Raw genomic sequence first — 26,994 nt, 5'->3', positions numbered from 1 at the left:
TAGCTTAGCAGCATTAGCTTATCAGAGTTTCTATCATGGTCACAGAAATCTTTAGCAGAGAAAAGTGGCCTACTTAGCAATAGCTGCTCAAGTTGTATAAAGAAAGGGAAAACAGTATTAGCATTAGCTGCTAATGGCAGCTTACTTAGCATAAACTCTTCACATCTTTATAATGCAAGGGAAAGGAGTCACTCATGGAAGCCTATTTAGCATTAACGTCTCACATCATTATAACACAAGAGAAAAGGGTATTAGCGTTAGCTACTAATGCTTATTCACCTCAAATTAGCTTTAGCTGCTAATGGTAGCCTACTTAGCATTAACTCCTCACTAATATAATGCTAATTCACATCAAATTAGCATTAGCTGCTCATATTGTTATAAGGAAAGAGAAAACGGTATTAGCATTAGCTACTAATAATTATTCAGCCCTAATTAGAATAAGCCTCTAAAAGCAGCCTACTTAGCATTAACTCCTCACATCGTTGTTACCCAACGGAAAAGAGTATTAGTATTAGCTACTATCATTTTTAATAAGTAAGAGAAAACAGTGTTAGCATTATTGAATAATGCTAATTCGCACTAAATTAGAATTAGCTATTTACAAGAGCGTACTTAGAATTAGCCGCTCACATTGTTAAAAAGTAAGGGAAAACAGTATTAGTATTAGCACATAATGCTAATTCACGTCAAAGTAGCATTAGTTAATAATGGCAGCCTACTTAGCATTAACTGCTCACTAATATAATGCTAATTCACATCAAATTAGAATTAGCTGCTCACATTGTTAAAAGGGAAGGGAAAACAATATTAGCATTAGCTGCTAATAATTATTCACCTAATTAGAGTTAGCCCCTAATGGAAGCCTAGTTAGCATTAACTCCTGACATATTTATAATGCAGGGGAAAAGGGTTACCATTATCAGATAATGCTAATTTACATCAAATTAACAATTGTTAATAATGGTAGACTTCGTATCATTAGCTGCTGTCGTTCTTACAAAGCAAAGGAAAACAATATGAGCATTAGCTGCTAATGCTTTTTCATCTAAAATTAGCATTAGCCACTAATGGCAGCCTACTTAGCATTAACTCCTCACTAATATAATGCTAATTCACGTCAAATTAGCATTAGCTGCTAGCATCAGCCTACCTAGCACTAGTTGTTCACATTGTTAAAAGGGAAGAGAAAACGATATTAGCATTAGCTACTAATAATTATTCACCCCTAATTAGAATTAGCCGCTAATGGCAGTATACTTAGCATTAACTCCTCACATTGTTATAATGTAAGGGAAAAGAACTAGCATTATCTAATAATGTTGACCTTGGCCCACTGGAAAAGTTCAGAACTAAAGATTTAGGAGTGTTTCTCGATAGCTCTTTCTCATTTGAGAAACAAATGAATTCTGTTATTAAAACCAGCTGTAAGGTTTATATTGTTGATTGATGCTTAGAAATATTTACTCATATATGCTTAGAGTTGTATAATTGATTGCATGATGATAGAGGTTTGATCCTGAGTAGTCTGTAAAGACTCTGTGTGCCTTCCAGAGTGCTCTGGCATGCACACAGCACTTGGGGCCATGAGAGAGGTCGTACCCTCTCTTACTGATTTATGGTGTAGGACAGGGGTCTCAAACTCAATTTAGCTGGGGGCCGCTGCAGGCAGAGTCTGGGTGAGGCTGGGCCGCATTAGGTTTTCCACAAGAAAGGCATGGTTAAAAAATTCCAATCTTCTCAAATCTCTTTATTTTTATTTTTTAACACAAAATATGAAAAATAAATAAACAAATTAAGAATTAATAAGAAAATAAATCAATCTGTAATACATAAATAAAATAATAATAAGATATTTTTAGTCAGTGAACTTGTGTGTTTTTCTTTCAGTCTTCTATATCTGCTGTATTTAGATTGAAATGTCTGTATTAACAGTTCTATAACCTTCTTCTGAACATGAATGGAACACTGGAGAAAATGAACTGTTCTTCTGAACATGGCTTCTCTTGCCTACTCCTTGCTGCTAGAGACCTGGCAGCGTTTCCTCTCGCATAGCCGAGCCAGATTTGGCCTGAGGGAGGAAGCAGTTGCGACCCTCAGTATGTCTTGAAGATGATCATCCGTAAGTCTGGACCTGTACTTGGACTTATTGAAGTTCAAAGTGGAGAAGAGCTTTTGGCACAAGTATGTGCTACCAAAAAGGCACATGGTCCGCTTGAACATTCGGGAAAGCCGAGGGAAACTAGGGCTCAAGTCTCTCAAAAATTGTCCAAGCTTGTCTGCTTTTCCACTCACCTCCCTGAACTTTGCTTTGAGTTCAGAGTTGCACTGCAGCTCAATGAGCTCCATTTGAAGCACAGAAGGGGCATCTTGCACATCAAAGGAGAAGGGGTCCGCAAAAATGTGAAAGGTGGCTCTGTGTGTCTTGAAGTCAGCAAATCTGTGATCAAATTCCTCCTGTAGCCTCAAAATGACATCAACATACTCGTCAGCACTGAATGGTGTGCCTGCATCCACGAGTGCCTTGCATGCTGGGAAATGGCAAAGGTTTGTCTGAGAGAGCTGAGCTTTCCAGAGCGCCAGTTTTGTGGAGAATGCTCTCACGTTGTCATAGGCAGCACTGACAAGTTGCCCCTGGCCTTGTAACGTCTTGTTCAGTACATTAAGCTCATGTGTCATATCAACAAGAAAAGCTGAGTCCATGAGCCATTTGGGATCAGTTAGCACAGGAACACTAACTCCATCCTTCTCCATGAAGGCTTCACTTCTGCTCTCAACTCAAAAAGTCTCTTTAATACATTTCCCCTGCTGAGCCAACGTACCTCAGTGAAGTCGAGCACATCCCCATATTCTGACTCCATTTCCTCTAAAAAAGCTCAGAACCTTCGGTGCTTTAAGCCCCTGGATCTGATTTGGTTGATGCATTTCACAACAATAGACATCACATTGTCAAACTTCAGGCATTTGCTGCAAAGGACCTGCTGATGGATGATGCAGTGCAGAGCAATGGCCTCCTCCACGCCTTCCTCTTCCAGTTTGTTTTGTGCCACCAGTCCATGTTTCCTCCCTGTCATTGATGGCGCTCCATCTGTTGTTATTCCAACAAACCTCTTCCATGGCAAACCAACATTCTCAATGGCATCACACAGCTTGTAAATATCTGCTGAGCGGTGGTCTGGCCATGCATTGGAATTACTGTGAGCAGCTCCTCCATCACTTCAAAACTGTCATCAACACCACGGACATACATTGGGAGCTGGGCAGTGTCGGTGATGTCTGTGGTCTCATCAAGAGCGACTGAGTATACACTGAAACATTTGGCTTTCTCACACAGTTGGTCATAAATGTCACTTGACAGGTCAGAAATGCGATCTGCTGCGGTGTTGGCAGAAAGGCTGATGTTGCTAAACTGACCTTTCTTTCCCGGACAGACTATATTTGCAGCCTGCAATATGCACTTTTAGACAAATGCACCTTCTGTGAATGGCTTCCCTGCTTTAGCAATCATCTCACTAACCACGTGGCTCCGACTGCTGCATTATTCTCTTTGGTTGCTTTCTTGGAGAAATCTTGCTGCCTCAGTAGATCTGTTTTAAGACTGGCAACCCGGTTCGCTCTCTCGTCTCCCTGGTATTTTGCATCCAGCTCAGCATGTCTAGTTGTGTAATGACGTTTCAAATTGTATTCCTTGTGCAGCGCAACTTTCTCTGTGCAAATAAGACAGGTCGGGGTGCCCCTGTGCTCAACAAAGAAATATTGCATTTCCCACTTTTCCTGAAATTGTCGGTGCTCATCACCAACCTTTCTCTTCACCGCAGGCTTTGAAAAAGACATGTTTGGGGCTATGTGACATTTATAATTCTACTTGGTGTCACTGTCGCATTGAAGTTTCAATCAAGCGTTTAGCCAACGGACGGGGAACGTCTCAACGCGTAGAGAACGTCATTTCTGCTTCTTATCCCATATCCCTTATCCCAGATCCATATCCCGCCCTGATTGGTGGGTTAATTCAGCTCCGCCCACAACACTGTAAAGTGTCATACATTATCAAACTAACATTACATTTTCATATTAAGGTGGGGCCAAAAACTATCGTCCTGCGGGCAGCAGTTGGCCCGCGGGCCGCGAGTTTGAGACCCCTGGTGTAGGAGGACACCTACTCTGTGTCTGGTTAAGTATAAGAGCCCTTTGTTAGGGGGACCGCTGGACTCTTAGCACCAGCTTTGGGGTCACAGGGTCACATCTGGAACACACACACACACACACACACAGACACACACACACACACAGACACACACACACACACACACACAGACAGACACACACACACACAGACACACACACACACACAGACACACACACACAGACACAGACAGACACAGACACACACACACACACACACAGACACACACACACACACAGACACACACACACACACAGACACACACACACACACACACACACAGACACACACACACACACACACACACACACACAGACACACAGACACAGACACACAGACACACACACACACACACACACACACAGACACACAGACACAGACACACACACACACACACACACACACACACACACACACACACAGACACACACACACACACACACAGACACACACACACACACAGACACACACACACACAGACACACACACACACACACTATGCACAGACTGGTACTCTTTGTTCATACCTGTGTAAGACGTCATAATGAACTTGTGCATATTCATGTAAGCTCAATAAAGAGCAGTGTTACGAGGGAGCAGACGAGAGCGACTGAGGTCAAGTGAAGGAACGGCGCTGTCACAGTTCTCTCCCTCATCAATTGTCTGGTTCCAGCGGTGGGTCTGTGCTAGACGACCCATCACCAGCTTTTTCCACTGGTTACCAGTACGTGGTAGAATCCACTTCCAGATCTGGTTGTCTTTAAATCTGTGAATGGATTGGCTCCATCTTATCTCTCTTTAACAAAAGAATCCAAGTGGAGCCCTCAGGTCTGCAGATAAGCAGCTTCTGACCAGAACTAGACGTAAAAACAGAGGTGAGCTTTATCGATGGCTGCAGCCAAACTCTGGAACAGTCGCCCTTCACATCAGGTCGTCACCAACACTGGACATTTTTAAAAGCCGGTTGGAAACACATTTGTACTCTGTAGCTTTCAATCCTGACCAGTCTTTATAGTCATTACTGTGTATGTTTCCTATTTTCTCTCTACTCTGTGCAGCACTTTGGCTCAAGCTGTTTTTAAATGTGCTGATAAATAAATGTAGATTTCTTTGAATAAAACAGTGGAGCCGAGCTTTGAGCTCAGTGTGTAACAGTGTGTGTGTGAGAGCCATGTAATGTCCATGTGTGCATGCTGACTGTGCTGCTCTGACCCCCCTCCTCCTTTCAGGGTGGAGCCTGCTGGAGTCCGATGGTTGAGACCAGGTCTGAGGAAGTGTAAGTGTGTTTTTAATGGGATTCATGAAAACAAAGCAGCACACATTCAACCATCTTCATCATGTCAGGAGTCATCATCAAAGTGTCGATCAATGAACAGATGATGGATCAATAACTGCAGCTGGATTGTGTTTGTTCTCTCCATCAGATTCCTGTCAACTCACAATCGACACAAACACAGTGAACACAAAGCTCCAACTGTCTGACAACAACAGGAAGGTGACACGTGTGAAGGAGGTTCAGTCATATCCTGATCATCCAGACAGATTTGATGATTATCAGCTGCTGTGTAGAAATGGTCTGACTGGTCGCTGTTACTGGGAGGTCGAGTGGAGAGGAAGAGTTGATATATCAGTGAGTTACAGAAGCATCAGAAGGAAAGGAGGCAGAGCTGACTGTTGGTTTGGATGGAATGATCAGTCCTGGAGTCTGATCTGCTCTGATGATGGTCCTTGTTCTGTCAGGCACAATAACAGATCCACAGCCATCTCCTCCTCCTCCTCCTCCTCCTCTGTCTCTAACAGAGCAGCAGTGTATGTGGACTGTCCTGCTGGCACTCTGTCCTTCTACAGAGTCTCCTCTGACACTCTGATCCACCTCCACACCTTCAACACCACATTCACTCAAACTCTTTATCCTGGGTTTTGGTTCTATCGTGGTTCCTCAGTGTCCCTGTGCTGAGTGGAGTGTAAAGAGTGTCTCCTGTTACAGAAACACTCTGACTGTTGAACAGATAGTTCAGTCTGTACATGTCTGTCTCTTTCACTCACAAACACGTTTTCAGATTCATGGATTCAATCAGTTGATGTTTGAAACTCTTCTAAATGATTCCTTGTAAACTTCTTCCTCTTCAGTCACAAACAAACAGGAAGTGATGTCACATGTGTTCCTGTCCACACAGCAGAATGAGTCTATTGCTGACAGTGATGTACAAACAGAGTGAGCATTTCTGAGGCCCAAAATAAACTGAGTAGTTCACTGAATGAACAATGGACTGTGAGCTCAGTTCCTTCATCATTAGTATGGATTATATATGTATATGTATTATATTAGTATCATATATATCAGGTGCTGCTGCTTTCAGTCATTGTGCAAATGTGCTGTTTGTAAGCTTGTAAAGCTGCAGTCAGCTGAGACTGAAGAAGTCACCTGATCAGTGAGCAAACGTTTCTGAAAACGTCCAGATGAACAGAATCAACCTTTTGGGATCAGCCAGCAATGCAGCATCATTGTTGTTCAGCTTCAGAGGTTTGCAGGAATGAACTGATGACCAGAAACAGCTGCAAAGTCCAAGAAAATACCAGCTGGAGTTCAGCTGCATTTGAAGAAGTCAAAGAAAAGTAAGGATGGCAAAGGGCGACGTTTTCTTCCAAAGAGCTGCAAACATGGTCGACGCCTCATTAGAAGAATCATCTGGACATTTGTGAGGAACTCTAACCAAGAAAGCAACGTCACACAGATCCAACAGACAGTTTCCATGACTGCAAGTGTTGAGTGGAAAAATGCTACATTGCATTATTGCATCCTCTCACCACAGGAGGCGCTGTTGGCACCACTGATTGCTGATCAGCTGTTCTCTGATGATCTGATTGATACTGTGAATAACGGGACTCACTGAACTCTGTGACACAGTGAAGATTACAGAGTTTAACTTCACCCTTTAAGACTGACCACAGAACCAAGTCCGCCAGAGCTTTTGTTATATTTTTACATGCTGTGGAGCCATTTGTGGGAGCATTTCAAGTTGCTATACATCAATACAACTGTTATAGCCCTAATTTTAATAATATGTATGCATTAAGTCCATAGTAACTACATAAACTGCAAAAACAACCTCTGCTCATCCATCTCTGTGTGTATCAGGATACATTTGGTTCATAATACACAGAAAAATCAGAGTTATTACCTGTAATAAATGTGAAAGATTCCTGCAGTGATAACCAGGCAGGACCGAAACACATCCAAGCTGTCACCACGGTAACAGCACCGCCCATCCACAGGTGAGGGGAGGAGCAAAAAGAGGGACTTTGACCATTTTATACTAAAAACACTCAACTAATGTTTCTAATATGAAACAAATAAGCCCACATTAATGTGAGCGTTTATTAAATAATAATAATGATGATTTCCTCCTGATCTCATTTCCACAGCAGAGAAAACTGTGGTGTATATTGAGGTGGAGGGTGTGGTCTGTGGCTCAGGTGTAGAGTGAGGGTGGGGTGCACCACAGCAGCATGCTGGGACTGCTGAGGGTGGAGGAGGGAGTGATGATGACATCAGAGCTGCAGCACAGAGACCAGTGAACACACAGTCTGTTCATCTTTGCATAGATACAATATACAGCACAATATTGAATGACAGACACGCTGTGGGAGCTTCCACAGATACACTGACGTCAGCATCCAGAGTCCTCCTGCTGCTCCCCCCTCAGAGCCCCGTGATCAGCACCAACACATTCAGTTAGATGACAGAGTCCAGCTGCAGCTAGAATCAGCTCCCCTCTGTGAACAACAGCACAGCGTCAGTGTTTCACACTCAGTGAAAGGAGGAAACAGCAGAAGAACACCATGTGTGCTACGTTTCCCAGGACACACTACAAACTGCACAAATACAGAGCAGCACGTGGAAGGACCTGGAGCTGCATTTACAGAGCTGCAGACAGCGTGATGTCCTGTATGGACAGGTGGAAGGAACCAAGTCCTCAGCTGGAACACTCGTGTTTGTCCACAGACAGGAAACACAGCAGGAAACTTCCTCACAGAAGTGCAGCTCATGGATAACACACTTCCTGTCAGTCAGAATGAGGCTGCAGCCAAACACAGAAAGGTGTTTTTGTCCAGATGAGCCCAGAGAAGAAACACGAGTGTTCACAGACATCAGAAGCTCAGAGAGGTGAAACATGAGGTTGGAGTCCTCGTCAGCATCCAGAAGAGCTGCTGTGAAACCCTGAGTACTCATGACAGACTCTGATGGCACAAACACATCATGATTCAAACAGAAAGACAAACATGGAGCTCCTGATCCTCCTGCATGAGAACAAGCTGACATGAGCGCTGTGTCTGAGAGTGTCTCCCTGTCACAGTGACAATAACACAGCTGCTGCTCACAGTCATTAAACTGACCTGAGGTCAGCTGTGCTCCTTACATATGAACCATGTGACCTCACATCAGTGCTGTGGATGACTGTAGTCATAGAAGAGTAGAGCTGTAGCAGGTGGTGTGAGGAGGAGGTGGTGTATTGTAGTTAACGCAGTACTGAAACACTCCAGCAGAGGGCGCTGTTAAGTCCTTATTGTAACACAGTTACTGTGTGCAGTTAGACTTCATACATAATCTGCACTTATTTCCATCAGACATGCTGTCAGTAAATGATTGGTTTCTATTGATTCTACTTCCTGTTGACTCGTTTGATGACAGTGAAACAATCACAGCTGATTGTGTGATGATGTAAACTGTCACTGTTACATTCAGTGTGTGTGACATAATGTTAGTGCAGGCTGATAACAGCCTGGTTCTGTTAGAAACACATGAACGTGTCCATAGATCAGTGTGTGTTTAACATGAGAGCTTCAGCCCTGCTGATGTGTTAAATAAAGACATGCAGGAAAACTGATGAGACTCTGAAATAACTCTTTATATTTATAATGTAACTCTGCATCAAAAGAACAACAAAGGATCCCAGACAGGTTTCTGTGAACAAAGACCATTCTGATGTTTCTGTGTTTCTAACACTTTGACATTATTAGTAAACAGACTGCAGTGAGCAGCATTTATAAAGAGCTTCTATATAAAGATATGACAGCTGTTTGACAAGTTTATCACTCTGTGTTTGGACCTGATCAGTCCAGCTGTTTACTTGAAACATGTTCATTTACCTGTTCTGTTATATTCATGTTCTTGTCTCTGTTGAAAACACATTTTAATGTCCCTCAGATTTTTCTCCCAGATGAATAAATATAAAAATGACACAAACTGACTGCAGCTACTTTTTGTCCTTTCTGTCAAAAACCTTCATGTGACTCATGAGAGACACGTTTCAGCTGTTTGTGACAGATCAGAGGCCAACAAGTCATTTATAACACTTTCCATCATTGTTTAAAGTTCTCAGTGTTTCTGTGTTGCTGCGTATAGGATCTCCCAGCATCATCACTGTGCTGTCCAATCATTGTGTGCGAGGTTACCCTTATAGTGCGATGTGTGTTTGCACAAAGAGAAGCATGTGTGTCAAATATAAATAAGCACAGAACAGAAACAGCTGCTCGTTTCTTCTGTTTAGAGTCAAGTTAGTGTTTTGTGTCTTTGTTTGAGGCCTGATGTCGAGCAGAGGTGTGTGTAACTGCACTGCTCTGTTATATGTGTGAAGTGTGTGCTTCTCTTCAGCATCATCTTTGTCACTGCTGATTCCTTTGTGTCATCATGTGTTGAGAAGAGAGAACAGTTATAACGGAGGAGCAAAAGGAAGCCCTGAAATCTGCATCAACAAGGAAGTGTTGGCTCACCAGTGATCCCAGCAGAGCCACTGGTTTGGCTCCAGTTGTTACAGATTCAATGATGTTGTTGCTACAGATACATGTCAGCATCTTTATTGAATTTTATATGAAGCAGAAATGGTGTCATTAGGAGAAGAAGAGGAGAACAAGTCCGGCGAGGAGGCAGCAGCTCTTAAAGATGAAACAGCAGCTCAGCCCTGAGCTCAGAGAGCTGCACATGAAAAAGCTCCTCAAGCAGATCCTGTCAGAGGTTTGTCATCAACAGCAGGAACTGTTCACATCATAGGATGAAGATGCTGTCAGCTGGATGAAGAAGGTTATTTAATGCAAACGTTCACACTGAAGTCAAATTGTTGTCGTGTTGAACAGATTCATGTACTGATCGTCTCCAGAATGTTAGAAGAGCTTCAATGAATCATTAGAAACAACTTACAGCTGCACAGCTGTGTCAAACACATCTGTGTGTCATTGTGGGATTGTTGTGTTTCTACATGTGACACACGTCTAAAACATGCACACAATCTGAACACAAACAGGGACTCATGTGTTCCCACAGCCAGATGCTGAGAGCCATTTCCTTGTAGTCCTGTGTCTACATACATGAACCATTAGATGTTATTGGAATGATTGTCAGCTCTGATAGTTTCATGTGTGTTTAGCTGGACGCTGTTTGATCCTCGACATGTTTAAAGGTGTCCAGTCCTGAGACACTGGGGCTGGAAACAGCTGTGATGTCATTGGACTGTCACACAGACAGAAGTGCATGAAGTGAGCAGCCGAGGAGCCGCTGATGTTTTGGATTCAACAGCATTTGAAAGGTCGACACAGACACATTTGCACACAGAAAGCTGAATCTGTCATATGCCACAGTGAACTCACTGTTCAGTGTTTTTCAGGAAGCTTCTTAACTGCCTCTGCTGCCAAACAAGCAGCTGATGTCCTTGAGAAGAAGCTGAAGAAGTCTTCAACAACAAATACAGGAAGTGGACTTTCAAATACTAGATTCACTTTAGACTCACAGAGAAATGACTCAACCAGCTGTGTTTGACTATATGAAAGGTCAGTGTGTGTCTGCACACAGACTGTTGTGTTGGACTGTTATTCAGTTGTCTGCTGAATGTTTTCAAATGTCTGCATCTCAGCTGTGATGAGGCTGGGGGTCATGGGAGGCCACCGTAGCAGCCTCTTCAACATCATGACATCATCATAAATGCTGCTGGACTGTCTGATGGGCTGACGGTGAAAAAGCCGTCGGGAAGGAAACAGAAGACATTTCAGAGGCTGCAGCAGATTTCTTTGATTCGGGGCCTTTTTCAGCTTTATTGGACAGAGCAGTGAAGATAAGTGACAGCAAAGCAGAGAGAAAGGGGGCGTGGCCCGGGTCAAAGCCAGGCCAGCTGCTCTCCACCTCGTGGTCACCTGCTCATCCTAGTGAGCTCCACCAGCAGCCCTTTCACACACTTTACACTGTCAAACACTGTGTGTGGACCTCAGCTAACAACAGGCTGCATTTAAGTCTGGACTACATGCTTTTATATTGTTTTTATTCCATCAGCAGCTCAACATCATGAGCAGCTTTGACATAAAGACATCAAACTCAAGCTGACTTTAAACTACTTTTAATACAGGGGCTCAAAAACAACAACATCTTTATTATATATCAGGACACAAAGTCATTTCATCTCAAAGGGAAACAGCTTTATTTGGAATAACCAGCACTATCAACTGGTTTGGGATCTCCACCAGTTTCATGTCTTTGCAGCTTCTCCAACAAAGTTCCTGTAAAATCAGCATGTTTGTCTTTATTGGTTTGATAGTGATTGATTATTCAGTCCCAATCTGCTGTCATCTAAAGAACAAAATGATGTTTCTATGAGTCACAAAGCTCCAGATGTTGTCGGCTTCACAAAGAAAACAAAGAACTTAAACACAAAGTGTTTGGAGCCAAAATGTTCCCAAGCTGCTCTTTTTGAAATGGCAGAGGTACAGTGGTGTCTAACAGCACACTGTGGAAGGCAAACATGTTATTGTTGGATGAAACTTCATGAATCCTTTGTAGATTTGAGCTGTTGGAGCCTTTCTTTTCTCTTCAGGTGTACAGATGCTGAGGAGGCAGGTGAAGCAGGTGGAGCTGTTGTGATGCTGGCAGAGGGTGTGTCTTAGTAACTCTGTGAGGCAGAACTGGATCCAACATTGTGGATGTGTTGATGTTGGAGCCATTAAGAGTCTCTGGCCACACTGTAGGATTTCCCTTTGATCCACTGTGGGGGCATTTTGGAGTCTGTCAGTGAAACTCTTCATGTTTGTGTTTGACTCCAGTTTATAGAAACAGAGAAATGTGTCATGCTTTTGTTCGGCCTCCACAAATACACACATTTGTTCATTGGTTGGACTTTTTGGAAGGAGACACATTGAAAACCATGTTAATAAGATCTTGTTGTTTCCTGTGGATCCGACACAGAGAGTGGACTCAGACAGAAAGCGTGGAAGAGATTTTAGAGGCCGTGTGTGGCAACAGGAAGTTTCTGTGTGTTTGCTGATCTTACATGTGGAAAACAACACGTGATGTTTGTGAAGTTCTACAATGATCATTGTTCTCACAGCATTTTGAGTGGGAACAGTTCAAACTGGGAGTAGTGGGAGTTATTTACTGATTGAAACAAGCTGAATGTTTCTGTGACGATGAAGATCAGCAGCTCAGCTGATCAATGAACTGACATCTATCAGTCGTTTCATGAGATGAAGTCATCAGCAGACATTTGTTCTGACTGTGTGATGAATGTCAGAACGTCAGGGCTCTGCTTTAGTCACTGCTTGATGATCATTGGCTCATTGTTGAATCCAGGGGCCCAGTCTGACCTCTGACCTTTGCTGCAGGTCTTCTGTGTTATCTCCACTTTCATGTCTGATCTTCTGCTGTATCGTCCAAAATAAACATCTGGATCATTTCCAACACTTCAGCAGATCTTTAGTTTGGGCAGTGCAGCACAGAATAACACATATTGTACTATACTGCCCACTTCCTGATCTTATTGGATCTGTGTGTGAGGTTGGTGAAGGAAACACATGTTTACTGAGTGAGTCGCTGCCATTAGGAACTAGTTTTTATATCACAGCCTGGAAATCACACAGGACCATTTCTGCAAGTGAAAAGTCGTCATTGGAGGAAAATGATTGTGTAGTTTGTGCGACTGAAGAATTGTCCCAACTACATGTGCTGCTGACCTTTGACCTTTCCTTTAGGTGCACAGAGGAGTCTGTGGAAACATCCAGAACTGAGGCATCTTGTGTACAAACGTGTTCAGACCAGATGTCAAATGATGTCAGATGTCATCCGTGAATGGATGCAACTGTGGATCGTTCCAATAAAATGAGGCAGTTTTGTAAGTACAAGCCCACTACAACCCATCATCAACATTTTAAATTACATTATACATCTTCACTGATATAAAGCACCACTATTTTAACCTGATTCACTTTTTCCACCCTAACAGTTCATTCCTCAAATCAAACAAGATATTTGACCCTAAAAAAATGCATCAACAAATAATTTTGTAATAAAATATTTATTCTTCAACTTTTACAAGTGAAATCAAACAAGTGTGTTTAAGAGTGAAACCAGAGTGGAAGCTGCTCATATAGAGTCCAACCCAGGCTAAAGTAAGCTGAGTAGAGCAGCACCATCAAAGTGTCGGCTCTCTGAACACGGTGCAAGATCGCCATCTGCAGGACTAAACTAGTTTTTCTCGCCCTCCTCGTCAACATCAAGATGATGTCATCGTACAGCAACTGATTCCCTGTCCGTCTGGAACAAAGCATTTACATTAAAAAAGACATTTACAGAAAATACAAACACCAACAACACATCTCATCATCACATGATATTTTATTATTTATTATATTATATATTTTTATTGTACCATCAACATCAACAAATACCAGCATATTTTCTTTGAGATTGAGTAGAGTGGACCTTTCCCTTGGTTCACTTCCTGCTCGCAGCATCAGCTGACCTCTGACTTCCTGGTTAAGGTCTCTCAGCGTTGACTGGAATATCAAATCAGACTCACACCATGTTCTTGTAATGTGGTCATGTCTGTCAGCTGTTTGAAGAGCATCTCTGGCCTAAACACAATAGGAAGAACAACAACACGACAAAAAGAAAACAACACATTTCCATATTAGATGAAGGGCACCGTAACTGGAAATGGTAACATTCATCTGATGCTGCTTTGGATTTATCTTCTGTTTTAGATCAACTTTGATCACTTCGAGCCATCTTAAGTCCGTTTGTTCTTCTCACTCACTAACGTCTCGTATGATTTCAGATCCCTGCTGTTCCCCAGCTGCCCTGTAGGTTTGTGCTTTGACCTCCAGAGGGCGACAAATCAGCACAGACAGAGAGCTCCATTCAAACTTTGCTGCCATCAGGAATAATTCTTCAAATATAATCATCAGTGTTTGAGCAGTTATGATATCAGGGACAATCTAGACATGTGTGACAATACTGAACATGTCACATGACACACCTCAAACATCATGTGATCCACTCTCAGTCTGCACTTTCATTCATGACTTCAACAGGTTGAAATGAGCTTTGAAGAAACATTCAGTGAAATAAATCTTTCATGGATTCATGTGAGCAGCAGATGAACTTTACAAACAATCAGTGGATTTATCTTCTGTTTTAGATCAACTTTGATCACTTCGAGCCATCTTAAGTCCGTTTGTTCTTCTCGCTCACTAACATCTCGTATGATTTCAGATCCCTGCTGTTCCCCAGCTGCCCTGTAGGTGGCCTCAGTGTGTCTCACACCATTTACAGATGATTACAGGTCGTTTACAGTTCAAACAGATCCAACATAAGAAATATGTAGAAAATATCCTGCTATAACAGTTTGGGTCAAAGTGCAGATGTTCCAGATGTTCTGAGTCTGTCTGTGTTTCATGTTAACATGTAGATGTTGGACCAAAGTGAAGCTTTTTGATGTGACAGCAGGAATGTGAAGTGTAACTCTGAGCTGTAGGAAATGAAACTAAACGGACTTTTTCTCCTCTATTTATAGGAAAGTGTAGGAGAGCAACAGATGAACAAGCGTTACTGTAACAGGAAACACAAACACGTCATCAGAGGATCTTTATGTTCATCATCATCACTGTTTCCTTGTTCTGTCACAAACACACAACACTTCCTGCTCTCTCTCTGATGGATCTGATTGGCTGTTTCATTCACAGGAGGTCAGGGCGTCACACAAACAGCTTTAACTGCACAACGACACACTTTAAATCATCTGCAGACAAACCTGTGTGTTTGATTTATGAAGAAATAATAAAGACGTGTGTACAGCTGTCCATGAAGCAGCTTCTCACACAAACTCTGACACTTCAGCCACTTTAATTCCTGCAAAGCTGCGTAATAAAGAGCTGTGACTGCTATGAGCTGCTGATGATGACTGCATGAAGCTCTCAGCTGAAGCTTCTTTCATTTATTTTAATGTTAATGTCGCCTTTTTAAGTCTGTGTGAGGATTTTAATGACACACATTAAAGGAGCTTCTTTGATCAAAACCAATTTCATGTTGATTTTCAGCCTGAAATGATAAAAACTTTAATAATTCTGTTTATAATCATCAACCTGGAGACTAATGAAAAGTATAATAGTGAAAAAAAGCCTTTATTATTTGAGTAATGCCTGAATCTGCTCAGAGACGGAGACAACACAGAGGTGTTGATGACAGTTTGACATTAACTGAATTAAAAACAAAGTGCTCTTATTGTGAAAATCTGCCTCCTACTTCTTTAAATCATTTTTATGTATTTTTTAACCTCACAGTGAAACATTGAGGCATTAATCTGACACAGTTTGATCAGCAGCTGTGTTTTCACTGACGTTTCACTTTGATTTGTTCAGACTGAGCAGAGAGGATCGGTTCTCTGTGTGCGCACTGCTGAGAAACAGAAGCTCATTTCTGCTGTTTCATGAAAAGTGTTATGGAGGAACAAGAAGTTCAGCCTCTAAACTCTCAGCGTGAGGACTGAGTGAAGAGTTTCAGAGCAGAGAGTTTTGGCTCACAGCTTTTAGCGTCTACACAAAGAGACGATTACGCACTTGATCTGAGAACATCTCCACCTCCTACAAACAAACTCTCCTACGAGCAGCTGTCACAACCACAACAGGCAGAAGACTGGATTTCTTCAGGTCAGATTTCATGCAGTTTGCATAAATTGTGTGTCACAGACTTTGTAGTTCACATTTGTGTGACTCGTTTAAATCTTCTCCTCCTGAAAGTGAAACTCTTACAAACACATCAGGCCACAACCTGCTGCAGGTTAATGATTGATCTAAAGGCAGCTGACCTTTGAGCAGGAACTTGTGAGTCTTTTATTGTGTTTAATGCTCACAGTGCTGAAGCCTGCAGACACACCCACATCATATTATTTGTTCTCAGGGTTGTTCGGCGTGGTGGAGTGGGAACAGAAACTTTCTGCAGGTTAATTATTGATCAAACTAAAGTCATATTAAGGAGCTACTGGCACGGAGTCAGAGCAGAGCTCAGAAACCTGAAATATATCAAAGTATATTAAAGTTAGAGTCTAGAGAACACTGTTTGGTTAGCTGCCTCAAAGGCAGATGACTCTCAATATCACAAGATCAGGTGAGATTTCAGACCAAGGGAAAATCACTGGGATTATCTGTGAAGGGGCAGAAAAGCATAGACCTTGTCTACCTTATAGACATTTTGAAAAGGTAAGAGTGAATCTGTCTTCATTCATCTACATGGAAACATAAAACCAAAAAACAAACCAATACAACCAAATCACACCCAGTAGGGGTGGGTGATATAAACGATATACGATAGAATCGATTAAATTTGGTCAACGATAGAGATTTTGGCCCTTTCTCAATATGCGTACTTGCGTTCTCGTCTACTCGAGATACGTCATCAGTCGGAGAACAAGTACTGTTCCAATTCGAAGTACGCATCAAGCTGAGTTCTCGCTCCGCCCTTTTTATCGAGCATGCATCGGTGGTGACTTGTGTGGACTTGGTACAGCTAAATATCCCAGAATGCATTTCATCTCTCCTCCTGCTACCCCCCCAAAAACCCATCTCCATAGAGACTGTGTCAGCTTCCAAAAAGACAAAAAACAAACTAAAAACCAGCAACAAACAACTTAAACATAAACAATTACAAAGAAAGAACAATACAGTATCCACATCTGAACCAAAGAGTAAAACAGTGAAATGTGGATTATTAAATATTAGGTCTCTCTCCTCCAAGTCTCTGTTAGTACATGACTTAATAATTGATCAACAAATTGATTTACTCTGCCTTACAGAAACCTGGTTGCAGCAGGATGATTATGTTAGTTTAAATGAATCAACACCCCCGAGCCATTCTAACTACCAGAAATCTCGAAGCACAGGCCGAGGGGGCGGTGTGGCAGCAATTTTTCACACCAGCCTATTAATTAATGAAAGACCAAGACAGACTTTTAATTCATTTGAAAGCCTGATGCTTAACATTGTCCACCCCAGCTGTGAAACTCAGAAACCAGTCTTACTTGTTATCATCTATCGTCCACCTGGGCCTTACACAGAGTTTCTGTCTGATTTCTCAGACTTTATATCTAATTTAGTTCTGAGCTCAGATAAAATAATTATTGTGGGTGATTTTAACATCCATGTAGATGCTAAAAATGACAGCCTCAACATGGCATTTAATCTGTTATTAGACTCAATTGGTTTCTCTCAAAATGTAAAAGAACCCACCCACCACTTTAATCACACTCTAGATCTTGTTTTAACATATGGCATAGAAACTGAACATTTAACAGTGTTTCCTGAAAACCCTCTCCTGTCTGATCATTTCCTGATAACATTTACATTTACAATAATAGATTACACAGCGGTGAAGAGTAGACTTTATCACAGTAGATGTCTTTCTGAAAGCACTGTAACTAAGTTTAAGAATATAATCCACCCACTGTTATCATCTTCAATGCCCTGTATCAACACAGAGCAGAGCAGCTATCTGAACGCTACCCCAACAGAGGTCGATTATCTTGTTAATCATTTTACCTCCTCACTACGTACGACTCTGGATACTGTAGCTCCTGTGAAAACTAAGGCCTCAAATCAGAAGTACCTGACTCCGTGGTATAATTCTCAAACAAACACGTACCCTAAAGCAGATGACTCGTAATCTGGAGAGGAAATGGCGTGTCACAAATCTAGAGGATCATCATTTAGCCTGGAGAAATAGTTTGCTGCTTTATAAGAAAGCCCTCCGCAAAGCCAGAACATCTTACTATTCATCACTGATTGAAGAAAATAAGAACAACCCTAGGTTTCTCTTCAGCACTGTAGCCAGGCTGACAAACAGTCAGAGCTCTGTTGAGCCAACCATCCCTTTAACGTTAACTAGTAATGACTCCATGAACTTCTTCACAAATAAAATTTTTATCATTAGAGAAAAAATTACCAATAATCATCCCACAGTTGTAATATTATCTACAGCTACTCTTAGTACCATTGATATTAAGTTAGACTCTTTTTCTCCAATTGATCTTTCTGAGTTAACTTCAATAATTACTTCCTCCAAACCATCAACGTGTCTTTTAGACCCCATTCCTACAAAACTGCTCAAAGAAGTCCTGCCATTAATTAATTCTTCGATCTTAAATATGATCAACCTATCTCTAATAATCGGCTATGTACCACAGGCCTTCAAGCTGGCTGTAGTTAAACCTTTACTCAAAAAGCCATCTCTAGACCCAGCAGTCTTAGCTAATTATAGGCCAATCTCCAACCTTCCTTTCATATCAAAAATCCTTGAAAGAGTAGTTGTCAAACAGCTAACAGATCATCTGCAGAGGAATGGTTTATTTGAAGAGTTTCAGTCAGGTTTCAGAGCTCAGCACAGCACAGAAACAGCTTTAGTGAAGGTTACAAATGATCTTCTTATGGCCTCTGACAGTGGACTCATCTCTGTGCTTGTCCTGCTAGACCTCAGTGCAGCGTTCGATACTGTTGATCATAATATCCTATTAGAGCGATTAGAACATGCTGTAGGTATTACAAGTACTGCGCTGCAGTGGTTTGTATCATATCTATCTAATAGACTCCAATTCGTGCATGTAAATGGAGAGTCCTCTTCACACACTGAGGTTAATTATGGAGTTCCACAGGGTTCAGTGCTAGGACCAATTCTGTTTACATTATACATGCTTCCCTTAGGCAGTATCATTAGAAGACATAGCATACATTTTCACTGCTATGCAGATGACACCCAGCTCTATCTGTCCATGAAGCCAGATAACACACACCAATTAGTTAAACTGCAGGAATGTCTTAAAGACATAAAGACCTGGATGGCCGCTAACTTTCTGCTTCTTAATTCAGATAAAACTGAGGTTATTGTACTCGGCCCTGAAAATCTTAGAAATATGGTATCTAATCAGATTCTTACTCTGGATGGCATTACCTTGGCCTCCAGTAACGCGGTGAGGAACCTTGGAGTCATTTTTGACCAGGACATGTCCTTCAACGCACATATTAAACAAATATGTAAGACTGCTTTCTTCCATTTGCGCAACATCTCTAAAATTAGAAATATCCTGTCTCAGAGTGACGCTGAAAAACTAGTTCATGCATTTATTACTTCCAGGCTGGACTACTGTAATTCATTATTATCAGGATGTCCAAAAAACTCACTGAAAAGCCTTCAGCTAATCCAAAATGCTGCAGCAAGAGTCCTGACAGGGACTAGAAAGAGAGAGCAGATTTCTCCTGTTTTGGCTTCCTGTTAAATCCAGAATTGAATTCAAAATCCTGCTCCTCACATACAAGGTCTTAAATAATCAGGCCCCATCTTATCTTAATGACCTTGTAGTACCATATCACCCTATTAGAGCGCTCCGCTCTCGCTCTGCAGGCCTACTTGTTGTTCCTAGAGTATTTAAAAGTAGAATGGGAGGGAGAGCCTTCAGTTTTCAGGCCCCTCTTCTGTGGAACCAGCTTCCAGTTTGGATTATAGAGACAGACACTATCTCTACTTTTAAGATTAGGCTTAAAACTTTCCTTTTTTCTAAAGCATATAGTTAGGGCTGGACCAGGTGACCCTGAATCCTCCCTTTGTTATGCTGCAATAGATGTAGGCTGCCGGGGGATTCCCATGATGCATTGAGTTTTTCCTTTCCAGTCACCTTTCTCACTCACTATGTATTAATAGACCTCTCTGCATTGAATCATATCTGTTATTAACCTCTGTCTCTCTTCCACAGCATGTCTTTATCCTGTCTTCCTTCTCTCACCCCAACCGGTCGCAGCAGATGGCCACCCCTCCCTGAGCCTGGTTCTGCCGGAGGTTTCTTCCTGTTAAAAGGGAGTTTTTCCTTCCCACTGTCGCCAAAGTGCTTGCTCATAGGGGGTCATATGATTGTTGGGTTTTTCTCTGTATCTATGAAGCGCCTTGAGGCGACTTTTGTTGTGATTTGGCGCTATATAAATAAATTGAATTGAAAATTGAATTGAATTGAATCCAAAACTCAAACGCGGCAATGGCGGACGAGCGGGGCTGAAAACTTTTAAATATTACTCTTTCTGGGTCACAAAATAAACATTTAAGTTATTTCAAGCGAGAATGTAGCTGTGTAAACTTCAAATATCTGCTCGATTTATCAAGATATCATATATTTCCAAACGCGCTCTGACGTTTTCGGAGACGTCTGTGACCCGCCAGCTCCATAGCAGACAGCGAGGTCGAGGACCATTAGAGCCGGCGAGAACAGCGGACTCCCAGCACATCGTTTTCACCCCTTTTATGTTTTATGTTCGTTTTCACCTGCTTGTTTTTATTGAGGTATGTACACGTATGTACATGTACACTATTTTTATTAATAGAGATTTCACTACTGAGGTTAAACATGATATATAAGTCACTTAGATCACTTCTAAATGTTAATGTTTGGCTTATTTCAGTGTTTTATTTGTTCCTGAGTAAACCGGTTTGGCTGTGATTAAAGTTAAGCTTCATAACATATTACTCACAGTTAAATTAAGAGGGGACGGCAGAAAAAACTCCGGACCTGTGACATCATCAAGTATGCTGGCGTTCCAATTGTACAAATCGCGAGTCCGTGCTCCCGTGCGGTCTCGGCAAATCCGGTCTCGCCGAGAACGCGAGTACGTACTTGCGTACTTAGAATTGAGAAAGGGCCTCTGACTATATCGCTCTATCGCGATAGCGCATGTTGATGATGTCATCAAGCTGCGCCTTTTTTGGTCTAAAGCATCACAGCGGCTACAACCATTATCCTCTTCAAATTATGGCGGGCGACAGTCATAGCAAAGAGATAAAGCACTTTTGAAATACGGGGAAAGCCAAAAACTGCGCTTCCTCCACTTCCGTAACATTGATTCATTAATGTTGAATTCTCTCGCAGCTGCTCTATGTTGCAGTATATTAATAACTAACCTCGTATTATGGATGAATGATCTCAGTTGTTCTCCTGACTGAAGTTTGGCCCGTGTACAGCATCCTGCTATGCGATTGCATTTGTCCCTGACCACCAGAATCCCTCACGTTAACTTTTATCGAGTGGAAAAAAAGTTGGCGTTCAGCCTCCGGCTTCACTGTGCTAATGTTATGCTAACATAGCTGTGTCGCTAGCAATCACGTAGCACAACATTATATACCAGGTAGTCCAACTTCAGTAACCCTGCAAACGTCACTGCTGTTTAGTTTCCTGTCTTTATGTTAGAAGTGACAGCAGAGCTGTTTGAATTAGTTTCAAAAATCTCAGTCAGAACATGGTATGAAATGTTTAGGTGTAAACTAGCGAGCTAACTTCCTGTTAACTTCTAACTCCGTTAAATTTAATAAATTCTGTTTTCATGGATGTTAAACTTAATTGTTACACCTGGTAAAGCAGCAACGCTGATGATTTTATTAAAGATGAAAGAATTTAGACCGTTTTTAACTCTTAGTGTTCGTTTGACTTTGGGACCTGAAACGGACGGAGTTTAGGACCCAGATTACTCCGCGAAGCTCCTCACTTTGGCAGCCGTAATGCTCTGACGATCCATCAAGCAGTGCGGCTTCGTAGCTTGCCAAAGTTGTACTAAAATATTTTTTAACAGATTTCTGCAGCCAAAATCGGTTCGAGGTCAGTAAGCTCATCTAGAATTCATACATAAGCCACACTCTTGACTTTTGAGAAAATTAAAGGATTGTAAGTGTGCCTTATAGTGTGGAAAATACGTTATACAGAAGAAAAGAATATATCGCAATATATATCGTTACCGCACGTGCTTCAAATTATACCGCGATATGGATTTTAGGCCATATTGCCCAGCCCTAACTCCCAATTTATTTACAACATTTGAAACATACAGTGTAGCTCTGTCAAAACACCCCAAGGCCAAGTGAAAGTGCTGAGAGGGAAAAGATCATGATTAATGATTTATTTAAACTCATAACTGGGTGCAGCAGCTGAGCTTTGACCTGTGAGCTGCAGCTTAAGCTTCTTTTATGGTTCAGTGTTTAATGTGTAAACTGTTTATCACTGCAGAGACGCCTACAGGCTATCTACTGTTCAAAAGTGAATTGTTATATACAGTGAGGCAGCTGACCTTTGACCTGTGCTTCAGCCTCTTTGCTGAGTGTTTAATGCTCATCTATTGAAGCCTGCAGACACACCCACACATCATCTGATTTGTTCTCAGGGTTGTTTTCTGTGTGTTGGAGTTGGAGCCGAAACCTGCTGCAGGTTAATTATTGATCAAATTTATATCACAAAAGGTGCAGCAGCTGACCTTTGACCTGTGAGCTTCAGAGTCTTTGCTGGTGTGAAGTGTTTAATCTGACGCAGTCTGCAGACACAGAGGACTGCTGACGGAGAAGAAGCAGAGGATTTTCTCTGTTTCTACACAGACCTGGTCCAGACAGCAGAGAGCTGCAGAGTGAAGACGTTCATTGGAAGAAGAAGCTGAGTAAGTTCAACGTCCTCTTTGAATCCTGGATCAGGAAGTGAATATTTGGTGTTTAAATAAGGTTTCTGTCTTTGACTCAGCCTGCTGTCACTTTGGTTTAGAGAGAAAAGGAGATTTCAGATTAACTGGTGTTCCTGCTGCTCTAGCATTAAAGCACAGTATAGGTGACCGCGCTGATACCTGTTTATAATTTCACCAAAGCTAATAAACTGTTGGCTAAATTTTCTTGTTTTCAGATGTAAACAGAGGTGAGAGGAGCAGATAATAAGGATTAAATATTATGCTGAATAACTAAATTCTGCTAGTCTGCGACGTAACTCCCAGCAGCATCGCCTCATTTCTTTGACATGAGTTAGCTTAGCTAGCAGAGCAGCTATCTCTGCTGTCTGTCATGTGACCGAGTCAAGTGTGTGTAGTAGACTTGTTAGCATAGCTAGCTGGCTGAAAGAAGCTAGCAAACTGTGTGAACACTTTGTAAGAGGTGAGCAGTGAAGGATAAGGAGCTCCTCCAAATGCTGATAATGCACTTAACCTGAATTTTCTGCTTGTTACATTATATGTGATGTTCAGTCGAAAACAATTACTTAAATTAACATTATTATTAGTAGTAGTATTAGTATTAGTATTTGTTTATTATTCATGACATGGCTCCCTACTGTAGTGATTTGAACAATTGATCTGTGGTAATTGTGTCCCTGCAAATTCAACAATGCGCCTCAATGCAAAGCATCAAGCAAATATTTTTATTATCAAGTCATTCGACCTACTGGTTGAATCACCGTAGCTCTGACAGTGAAGCACACTCGTTTTTATTGGTAGTCACCTTGTAAGCAATGTTCCCTCTAAGCTGCGCACGTGCGCATTTGCGCACTGTTGGCACGGTCTCTGCGCAGAGAAAATCTGTATTGAGCACACAAAAAGAATTCTAACCTGAATTGAAATTAAAGTAAATATGTGCCGGTGTTTTAGCTAGCAAAGCAGCTGATGTGGAGTGAAGCCACGTTAATGACAACGTGTACAACCATTGGAGATGTGAGCAGGACAGACGGAACAACTGACAGGAAAAGTGTGGACTTTATACCAGTTTTTAAATTGTGTTGATCGGCCACGTAAAACCAGAGTTATGATAAAAATATCTGCAATGTTTGGTTTTCTTCCTGAATACTGTCGTTGTTTATATTTACTGCAGGAAGAAACGGTAAAAACAGAGTTTTATAAGGAAAACGCTCGAAAGCCTGTGAGCAAAGACAACACCAACCCCCAGCCTTTCCTATTGGTCGAAAAATGTACCATGCCGACCAATCAAAACATGGCATTTAGTTGTTAAGAAAAGGAGTGACGGCGGTGTTTTGAGATGTGAGAGATTTGAGACGTTTAGAGCAAATCTTGTGTAGTTAGTGTGTAGTTAGTATGTAGTTAGTGTGTAGTCAATAGTGTTGTTGTGTGTGTCAGAACAATGAGGCGACTGCTGAGTGTTACAGGTGTTACAGCAGTGATACATCTGCTGCTGTCAGGCCTGCAGGTATCAGGCTGTTGTTCTCCTTCATCTCATAGTGGACAGAAATTATTTTTTGGAGCGGCACAAATAATTTGTGTGGCATCAGATTTGATGCAGAACAGCTGATTGTTCTGTAAATAGTTTGAAATGTTTATTTAAAAACACCTTGGCTGTAGTTTTTTGCAGTAAACAGCTGCAAAAAACTTTGTTTGCATAACTCGGTTACTTTTTTGAAGAAGTAACTATATAATTAACTGCCCAACATTGGTCATTATTTACTGTATGTTGCAGACAGAGTTACAGACTCTCTCCCAGACCACAGACTCATAATACAAGTCAGAGCTTTATAAAAAAAAAAAAGTTGTGTTTTCAAAATTGGAGTTCAAGTTATTTTTACTTCCAATAGTGTTAACATGCTACAGGTCATCAATAAGATTTTTTTTTTTAATTTTCATTGTAAGTGGGATAAAACAGTTAATTAAAAGTAGTTTAACAGAAATGTAAACGCTGTAAATTGATTATTTTAATAAACATGTAACTTGGATTCGACGCTGGCGTGACCACAGTGCACACGTCTAATGTCGCTCACAGTGGATCGCTCAGGGAGGTTGTGTGTTCGCTCAGACACGTGAAACATTAGAGGGAACATTGCTTGTAAGTGCAAGCTTTAAACTCTCATGGATGAGTAAAACTCATTAGAAACACTGGCGAGCAGTGAGTGAATAACAGGTCTGACAGCAGCAGCAGGGACGGTGCTGTCAGAGTTTAACGTGGAGTCTGTTTGCACTCAAACAGTGAAGAGCAAAGAAAAGAACTTTAATGGTTCTGGGTCCCTTTGACCAAGCACTTTGCATTTTTTGTATTATGGTTTATGGTTCTGGTTCATTTACAGTCTTATTTATGCTTCTTTGAGTTTCTTATACTTCCTGTTTAGTTCCTTGATCATTAGATTCCCTCTGTGTCTCTGTGTGTCTCTGTGTGTCTCTGTGTGTGTTTGTGTGTGTTTGTGTGTGTTTGTGTGAGGCCTGGTGCTCCATTCTATATTTCCTCAGCCTGTCATGTCTCTCTTGTCTCCTCTTTCCCTCACTCACTCTCGTCTGCCTTTCCTCCACTCCTCTGTCAAGCTCACGTGTCAGTGTTGCGTTCCTTTGTTTGCTGTTTTATTGTGAAAGTCTTGCATTCTTTGTTCAGTGTGTTTCATTTTTCCTGTGAAGGTTCTCAGTCATCCAGGTCATCGTAGTTTAAGGAGGTTGGAAAGAAAAGCATCTGGACTTCTATAAGTTGCTTGAAGATGTTTCGCGGTTATATTCGGGTCCTACCCTGTCTGCATTACGCAGCCAGTTCAAGACCAACATTGTTCTACTTTCCCAAACAGTAAATGTGTGCAGTTCTCTGCAAACTCAGCAGGAAGAATTAGTGTGTGTCAGTGAATGCATCGTGTGTGCTTCAGGCTCCATCTAGTGGACTGATAGCAGAGCAGCTGATGGCAGCTTCCTCTGCCTCACACTGCTGTCTGACTGCATCCAGCTGACACTGAGATGAAGCAGGAAAGAAGCAGCTGATATTTGGACAGCACACATGATGAAAGGAGGATTTCAGCTGATGTGCACATGAATGATTTGTGTTTCCTCTGCAGGTAGAAAGTGTGTGTGAGCTGATGTGAATTGAGCAGCATGGATCAGTGTGAGGACAGAGAGGAGGGAGTCCCTCCCTCTAAAAGCACTCTGTGTGGGGAACATGAGAGCCAGACCAAAGCTCAGAGGTGAGATGACCATCTCTAACTGTCCATGACTCTTCTCCATGTCACAGCTCAGCACTCACATCACTGCTGCATCATTATTCACAGGAACCAGCCTGGACCTCCACCCAGCTCTGTGTCCTTACAGAGTGACTGGTCTAACGATCGTCTCATTGATTTTAAATCCCAGCCTGTGTCTGCTGCAGAGAGGTGAGCTGTTAGCAACATGAACTCTTTGATTAAACTGCTTGATGTTGTTGGATATAAACTACAAACACGTCGTTCCCTCAGTCCCATTTAAACTGTCTTTTAAAACAAGCCTTTAGTTTCTAAACAACTGAAAACCCACTTCAGCAAACAGGAAGTGATCAGAGCGTCCGTCCACTTCCTGTCAGGCCCTGCAAACATTTCATATTGAAGAAAAGTAGTTGACGTCTCACATTTTTACTCCACCACATTCAACCATTTTGACATTTTACAGCATGAAACTCTTGTCACATGACTCCTGTTATGTTATAGAGTCATGTGACCACCAGGGAGGGATTTGTATGGATGAAACACATTCAAATCAATCTGATTCATCAATGGAAACATTTTTGGTGTAAATGCAGCAACACTGAAAACGCTGAAAATAAAAACACAACAGATGAAATATGAACAAATCGAGGCTTTGAATACACGTGTGTGTGTTTGAGACACAGAGATAAATGGATTGTGTGTCTGTCCTATTGCTGCACGAGGGTTTTATTGTAGATTTTGTGCGTGTACACTTTTGACCACGAAGGTGTTGAAAGGGCGTAAAACAGTTGGAGG

The 26,994-nt window shown here is 41.7% G+C and overlaps 1 protein-coding gene across 5 annotated transcripts in view; it reads left to right on the top strand.

Moving 5' to 3' along the window:
* Positions 1-26,994, top strand: part of LOC147337049 (protein NLRC3-like) — a 646,813-nt gene that overhangs the window by 510,211 nt on the left and 109,608 nt on the right. The window contains exon 8 of one of the 5 annotated variants that reach the window (XM_086287142.1): positions 5,608-6,351. The exons of 3 other annotated variants lie outside the window; for them this stretch is intronic. In XM_086287142.1, coding sequence (XP_086143268.1) covers positions 5,608-6,140 — 533 coding nt within the window. In that variant the 3' untranslated portion in view covers positions 6,141-6,351. Of the gene's footprint in view, positions 1-5,607; positions 6,352-26,994 lie in introns of those variants that run through there. One more of the 5 variants, XM_086287144.1, reaches the window with a different exon arrangement.

This window comes from Aulonocara sp. 'chitande type north' Nkhata Bay, linkage group LG3 (genome assembly GCF_057382095.1).
Source record: "Aulonocara sp. 'chitande type north' Nkhata Bay isolate Kocher_YH1m ecotype deep benthic linkage group LG3, A_spYH_male_GT1.1, whole genome shotgun sequence".
In the NCBI taxonomy this organism is placed as follows: domain Eukaryota; kingdom Metazoa; phylum Chordata; class Actinopteri; order Cichliformes; family Cichlidae; genus Aulonocara; species Aulonocara sp. 'chitande type north' Nkhata Bay.
This window is presented reverse-complemented; position numbering and strand designations above follow the sequence as displayed.